Source organism: Trachemys scripta, chromosome 14 (assembly GCF_013100865.1).
Source record: "Trachemys scripta elegans isolate TJP31775 chromosome 14, CAS_Tse_1.0, whole genome shotgun sequence".
Lineage (NCBI taxonomy): Eukaryota > Metazoa > Chordata > Testudines > Emydidae > Trachemys > Trachemys scripta.
The window spans coordinates 26,158,470-26,165,954 of record NC_048311.1 but is presented as its reverse complement, the minus strand read 5'-3'; the positions used below and the strand labels follow the sequence as shown (position 1 = coordinate 26,165,954).

The 7,485-nt window shown below is 45.3% G+C and overlaps 1 protein-coding gene across 1 annotated transcript in view; it reads left to right on the top strand.

Annotated features, from left to right (window-relative positions):
• Window positions 1-5,053, top strand: part of COPRS (coordinator of PRMT5 and differentiation stimulator) — a 5,641-nt gene extending 588 nt beyond the window's left edge. The window contains exons 2-4 of the mRNA XM_034790439.1: window positions 2,059-2,146; window positions 2,921-3,190; window positions 4,335-5,053. Of these exons, the coding sequence (XP_034646330.1) occupies window positions 2,059-2,146; window positions 2,921-3,190; window positions 4,335-4,504 (528 nt within the window). The 3' untranslated portion in view covers window positions 4,505-5,053. The remainder of the gene's footprint in view (window positions 1-2,058; window positions 2,147-2,920; window positions 3,191-4,334) is intronic.
• Window positions 5,054-7,485: the final 2,432 nt, after the last annotated feature.

Sequence of the window (7,485 nt, the reverse complement as noted above, 5' to 3'; positions counted from 1 at the left end):
GCTGTGAGGGGTGTGTACAGGGGGGAGAGGAGGGGCTGTGAGGGGTGTGTGCAGGGGGGGAGGGGCTGTGAAGGGGGCTGTGAGGGGTGTGTGCAGGGGGGGAGGGGCTGCGGAGGGGGCTGTGAGGGGTGTGTGCAGGGGGGAGGGGCTGTGGAGGGAGCTGTGAGGGGTGTGTGCAGGGGGGAGAGGAGGGGCTGTGGAGGGGACTGTGAGGGGTATGTGTAGGGGGGAGGGGGAGGGTGTGTGGAAGGGGTGTGTGCAGGGAGAGGGGAGTGTATGTGTTGGGGGCTGTGAGGGTGTGTGCGGAGGGGGTATATAGGAAGGCAGTAGATGCCTGGGGATGACTGTAGGAGATTTATGGAGAGTCTGGTTTGTGTGTGTGAGAGATGGGAGTACTGTATTTCAGCGTGTGGGGATCGAGTTGGGGTTATGGACAGAACTGCAGGGAGTGGGTGGGTGTTTTCTTTAAATATTGTAGTCTCATTTCCTTTCCTTTTCTTAATTCCCATTTATTTCCCCAGATCCCATGGTAAAGGGACTGTAAAGTGCATCACTCTCTCTTCCCCACTGGCCTAGCTGGCTATTCCTTGAGTGAAGGTGGGGGTGGATTCTAGTTGAAACCTAATGTTTTAGACCCTCCAAGGTGATTTTCTTACTGGGATTTATGTTTGGGAGAAATAGAAAGTTCTTAAAGAAAATTGTGAAAGGGGTTAAATAATGTTTGGGCTGATGCAAAACTCCTGGGAGCTGTTCAGATCTCCATCAATGTGCAGAATGTTATTGCGGTTTTTTTTGGCAATTTTAACTCTTTAGGTTCACAAGCATGTCACGAGGTTGGAGCTTGACTATTCATATACTTGTGTGTGTCTGTGTGTAACTGACACTAAATTTTCCCTTGGACAGAGTGGAAATAGGGGCTGTTTTCCATGCCCATTACTGGAAACAAGATTGTTATTTTTTAGCAGAGGGAAGAAATATAGTGCCTTCTAATCTTTCCCACATATAAAATTTCAACCAAGGGGCATTGTCACAATATGGAGGTTGGCTTTTAGAGTTGCAGTAGCTGCTTCCTGATGTAGAATGGGGGATATATTACTATTACTAGTTAAGAACTTGCATACTAAGTAACCTGTAAGTTACTATTCATAGGCCATTGACATCAGTGGAGCACCACAACGGTGCAGGGATCAGCCTGCACAGAGTAACTTGCAGGATGAAAGCTATATAAACACACAGAATGTAGCCCCCTACTGTTTATCTTCTCCCTTCATGTATCACTAACTTTGGGCCATCCACACATCCTTCCCCTTTGATTCAAGTCCTGTTGCTCACAACTGGCCTTAAGCCCAATGTATGTAGTCAGTTGCTCAGAGTTCCATGCAGATCTGGAAACTCACAAGCCGGCTTGATCTCTTTTACTATCCTTCCCTGGACTAATGGACTGGTGAAGACGTGCTGTTGCTCTGCCGTATTCCCCTTGTCGCCACTTTGGTATTGTTACCAGTGTGGGAGACAGTTCTCCAGCAGAACTTGTCTCCATTGTACCAGTGAAACCAGAGCGAAACCTTTCTGTCTTATACTTCCCAGCTTTGGGGCCTGTGGAAAAGGGCTGCTCTACTCCTGGAGAAACTTAGTTTCTCTCTTTCTGTCCTTTACCTTTCCCCAAGCCTTCTGGCTGCTAGAATGGGATCAGATACTCTTTCTCTCCCCCAGCATCTGGGCTCCTGCAGAGGAGTTAGGTTTCCATTCCATTAACTTTCCCTTTTCCCAGTGCCTGCCTTTGCTCATAGGTTTTCCAGACAGTTGCCGTTCTAAAATTGATTTGTGTCGATTTCACTGCTTCCCGCAGGATTCTGAACAGCAGTGGTGAAACTGGCCACAGGCTGTTGTTTTCTCGATGCTGGAACTGTCAGCGGGCTTATTTAAAATGAAATCTTAACTTGGGCAGAGGTAGATCGCTTGGGTCCCCTGATTCACTTTGGAACAGGAGTCTCACTGTATAGGAGTCTAAGGAGCAAAGCTACTGATCCCTTTAAAACCGTATCTCTGCTTTTTTAGATAACGGTGGCTGCAGGTGACTGCACATGTCATGAGGAAGAAGAGCTTGTGAAGGGAGGGAAAATTGTGAATTGGAGGCCTAGAAAAGGTATGCATAGAAAAAGGCATTAAATCAGAACAAGGTGAGAAAGAATAGTTACTAATGCTGTCTGCTAGAAGAGGCCAAACAAAGCTGTGTAGTGATGATGGGTGGGAAACTTCTCTTGAGTGAACTCTGCTAAATTATTGTTGCCCATTTTCTGTGCATCCCTAGATAGAGGAGCACTTGATCAATATTGCAAAACAAATTCCTGTTGCTTTGGAGGCTCCAGCTGGAGTCATTCAACAAACCTCCCCTTGAAGGATGTCAAGAGGCAGTGGTGATGATGAAACAGGACAGTAAGTTCTAGACATCAGCCCAAGGTGCAAAGTTCAGACCCAGACTTTGGGTTCAGACCATTATAGAGAGAGACCACCAGCTGTGAAGTTCAGTTTGGAGCTAGTGATGGGATTCAGGCTATCTGTAATGTATTTCAAATATAGGAAATATCTGAAACCCAGAGTAATATTAGTGTGGTATTAAATACACCCACATGAAATTGGACTTATTATAATTAGATAGAATTGATGCCTCTTCTTGTGTTACAGAATTTTATTCCTTCTGCAACCTCAGCACAGCATAATGGGTTGGAGGTAGATTTCTGTCTGTAGCTGTAACTTGCAGAAGTGTTGTAGTTTTCATGGGCTACTTTCATTGCTTGTTCAAAACAGGTCTGTGTTCACAAAGTGTCTTCATGTTGAACTACTGCATGGTATTAAAGCATTTTCACCACCCCAGTTTATGTCCTAAACATCTCTGTTGGCAATTTCTGTCGTATTACAGGCCGTTTGGCAAGGAACGTTTCTGATGGCGAGTCTCACCAGAGTAGATTTTCTCATTGCCCTTGCTATGAAAGTGACACTACTCATTCAGATTCCTCGGGGCCTCCTGCTAAATATCTTCATGACTTTGATGACTTCCAGAGTGACCTTGAGAACTGGGAGTTGGATGACGAAGCCTGCATTGTATCTTTCCCTGAGCTGAAAATTGATTCTCAGTACGAGGAAGAGGACTGGGATAAAGAATTGGAGGATGCTGAATGTAATCCATACGGTAGGTGCAGATTTGCTTTATGCTTTCATCAAGCCTACGACTCTAAGTGGATGGAGAGAGTGCTTTGCCTGGCAGCCCATTTAAATAGTTCCACATTCTTCTTTTTTTGAGCATTTGGTAGTGACACCCTTTGACTGCTTTCTGTCTACCTTGTGTGTTTGTGATGCACAGTTGTACCTAAGTTTTAAATACAGTAGTTTAAAAGAAACATTGCTGTGTTCAAATGGGACAGCCTTGGTTCTTTCCTTGGTCAATGGGGATCTTATGGGATGCTACTGCAAGGGAAAAATGTGCACATTTATGTGTGGAGTTACTCTGGGGTTTGGCCTTTATAAGTCTTGTATTTTGCTCTGGAGCAGGAGAGATGGGCTCATCCTGACCTCCAGTGGGGGGGAGTACAGTAGCTGACGGCCCCTGCCTAAAGGACCCTTCTCCTTCCCTCCTGAGAGATTCACCCTGGGCTTTATCAGTCATGTCCCTGTAGAGAATAGTGGGTTGGAGGGTTGTATAAAGAGACAAAGTCGCTGACCTAAACGTGTTCATTTACAAGCTGGTCTTGCAAACACACATGAGCAGCTTTACTCTGACAAGCAGTCCCACTGACTTCACCAAGAGTAGCCACGTGAGTAAACTGGTTTGTGTTTGCAGGATGTGTCCCTGAAAGCTCCACAGTTAGGGGCTTCTCCTTTGAGTTTTTGAGCACCCCCTGAACTTCCATTGCAGTCACTGGGCGATCAGAGCATTTAGTGCCTTGCCAGACTGGACACTTCAGTTGAGCAAACTGATGGTGTGTTTAATGAATAACCTTTTGGGGGTTTGTAGATTAGCAGTAGGACTGGCTCATTCTGTCTCCTTGTCATTCTCTTTCTCTCTCGGTCTCTGAGCCAGGAGTTTTAGGTTCTGTTCCTAGCTCTGTCACAGGCTCTCTATGAGATCTTAAGCAGGTAATTTACTGAAGCTTCTCTATCTGCACCACCAGTTGTACAGAGGTTTTGTATGTTTCATGCACTAATGTTGGTCAGCCAAACTGACATTCCAGCACTGATGCAAATAACTTGCTACGACAAACCCTTTGTAGTGATAGCCAATGCAGAGTGTTCTAATGCAGTCTAACAACACTCTATTTTTTTAAAATCCTCTTTAGACGCGGAAGATATCGACTGTGGTAGTCATCAGGAAAATTGTCTATTGGCATCATGTGCATGGCAAGAAGAATCATTGTATAACCCCAGGTGTCACCATGCAGCTCCACTCTCTCTGAGTTCGCCAAATAGAATGCCTGAGGTTGGCCAGTTTGATGATGCAGATGACTGAGGTTTGCCCCTGTTCAGGGCCACGCTTGGCAAATTGGACTTTGCTCCATTTCAGGGATGCAATGCAATGTGGGGTGCCTTCCCCTAGCCTATTGGGTTCCAAACAGGGCTTTTCTGAAAACTTTCTGATAATATTATTGAGCTGCAAATACACTGATCGTGATCGACTGGAAGGAAGCAGAGAGGATCTCAGACTGGACACTAACCCTAGGTATCTGTGCAGTTTTGTAGCATGTTTTATTTTCATGTTTTTTAAAGGGAAAAAAAGCTGTCTGGGAAGTATGATTTTTAAACTTTGGCTCGATAGCTGGGATTAGCCAGTTCTAATATGGATCTCATCTGTGTAATTTTAATTTTTCTTCTCTTTTATTTGGCATTAATCATTGAGTTGAGCTGGGGTTAACTGTTTCTGTCCTTGTTACATATTCTACATTATAAGTAGCATGACCAAGTTGTGTTTGAAGTTCAGGTCCTCTGATGGGCTGAGGGGAATGTACTGTTTGACAGTATCAGTTATGAGAAATACAGAGTGATTCGTTGCTTACACAGGTTATTTTTTGTCTGTCATTACAAACATGGGACACTATAGAATCAAATATCAACAAGAGCCCTCGTGCATGATTTACCCATGTTGCTGTGCACTTACGCAAACAATCCCATAGTAGTCAATGGGACTACCCACGTGAATAAGGATTGCATAGTTGGGTCCTTAGTGAAAGTAGCTTTTAGTATCCCAGGGCGACTGGCCCCTTTAAAAAAGGGAATGGAGTCCAGCACAACTGTGGTTGATTACCTGCTGCCCAATTGCAGGGTCTTCCAAGGGAGGATCTCCATGTGCTCTGTGGATCGTGAGTTAAGCTTTCCCACGCTGCTGTGGAGCAGGAAGTTGTTGTGTTACAAATGAGGAAACAAAGGTGCAGAATTGTTAAGTGATGTGACCCTAGGCAAGTCAGTGGCAGAGCTGGGACTAGAACCAGATCTCTGACCTCCTGGTCTTTGCCTTGGAGTTAATGCAAATGACTACAAGTGAGGAATAAGTAGACAGAACAGATAAACTTCCATCGTTACTTGGTTTAATTCAGCTATCCCTAATCACCCTCTTTAAATGGGAAGCCTGGGATTTTGAAAAGTGCTCAGTGCTGGTAAAACTGCTTCTGTTGAAGTCTGGTAAAACTCCTGTTGACTTTCAGTGGGAGCAGAGTTAGTCCAGCACTGAGTGCTACCTGGAGAAACTCGCAAATACATAGCTCTTTTAACAGATTAATTTCTAAGAAATGTTTCAAAGTTATCCGTAAGGCATCAGCGGCTCTTCTAAAAAAAAAAAACCCACTAACACCGGGGCCGGCCCCAGCATTTCTGCCGCCCAAAACAAAAAAAAAAAAAAAAAAAAAAAAAAGTCGCAATTGCGACCGGCGGGGGGGAAAAGAAAAGGAAAAAAAAAAGAAAAAGCCTCGATCGGCGGCGGCTGTTCGGCGGCAGGTCCTTCGCTCCTAGAGGGAGTGAGGGACCTGCCGCCCCCAAATTGCCGCACGTGCCGCCCCTCTCCCTTGGCTGCTCCAAGCACCTGCTTGTTAAGCTGTTGCCTGGAGCCGGCCCTGCATACAACCACCCATTAATTAGGCTGTAATTTTAAAGCTAATATGTTGTAGGAACTCTGCATTGACCCTGAAAGTGCAGTGCCTATATCAACACCCTAAGGATGGCTTTTATGTTGTTTTGCCCTTAGGTTGTTTCACCATTCATTGTTCTAGACTGAAACAAAGTAACAAACAGCTGCCGAAAAACTCATTCAGTTGGGTGGTGAGGGGAACAGGTGGTGTGATCATTGATTTGTCTTTCTACTGGGATCAGTAGTGCTGCTAAGAACCTACCGGGGAATTGTTCTGTCTTCTAAACTGGCACAAGGTGAGCAATTCCAGGATAAACCCTAGCACCTACCCCACAGCCTGCATAAATGGGGAACAGAAACCTAGTGATGGGCCTGCAGCAAGCTAAAGACCCCTAAGCTATTCCCATCCTGTCCCCTCCATGGAGGGGTTAGTTATTTCTCCCACAGTTAGTCCATAACATCTGTGGTGCCATGGTGCAGCCTGTGGGGCTCCCCACATCCTGCTGCTCCTCTGCAGAGCAGGAAAGAGCTAGTTGCACTCCCTAGGGTGTGGAGACTGGCCCTTTTCTAAATCAGCGATAGAGTGTAAAGCTCTGTTTTGGTGGGGAATGAGGGTTCGGCAATGGTTAGCAGCCGCAGCCACCTCTGAGCTAGAATGAGAGTTGTGGGTGCTCAGTGCTTTACAGGATCAGGCTTATACAATGTGTTAAACATGGACGATAGAAAAACCAAGTCTAAATGTCAAACTAGAGAAAGCATGACTACTCTTAAGTGGCTCACAGTCCACGTTAAAAAGGCCACTTTGCATTCTCAGATCGGTGCTGCAACGGCACTGGCATGCTGTAGGGTTAAAATGTCTTCAGACAAAACTTTTTTGTTTCCTTTGTGGGCCGTTTTTCACTTGCTGTGGCCGGCAGTACACAGTGCCGCCCTGCAGAGGGCAGCAAAAGGTCCAGTCAGTGACTGTTTTTATTGGCAATAGACTCATGCAGCAAGTTTCAGATCGACAGCTGGGTGGATTTCCAACATCCCGATATTTGGAGGTGTTTGGATTTGGGTTCAGTCCAGCTCTACTGTTTAGCCTTCTGCCACTGTGAGCTTGGTTTATAGCATTTTCTTTAGTTTCCTATTTTAAAAAAATTCCCCCAAATTACTCAGGACATTAGCAAGACAGGGTGGGTGAAATAATGTCTTTGATTGGACCAATTTCTGTTTGTGAGAGAGACAAGCTTTTGAACCACACAGAGCTTTTCTTCAGGTCTGGGAAAGGTACTCCAATGCAGCTACAACTGCACTGCATACTTATAGGACAGACATTTCTACCACATTTTAAAACATGAGAAGAGACAAGGGTATTGTATGATTTTTAGCTT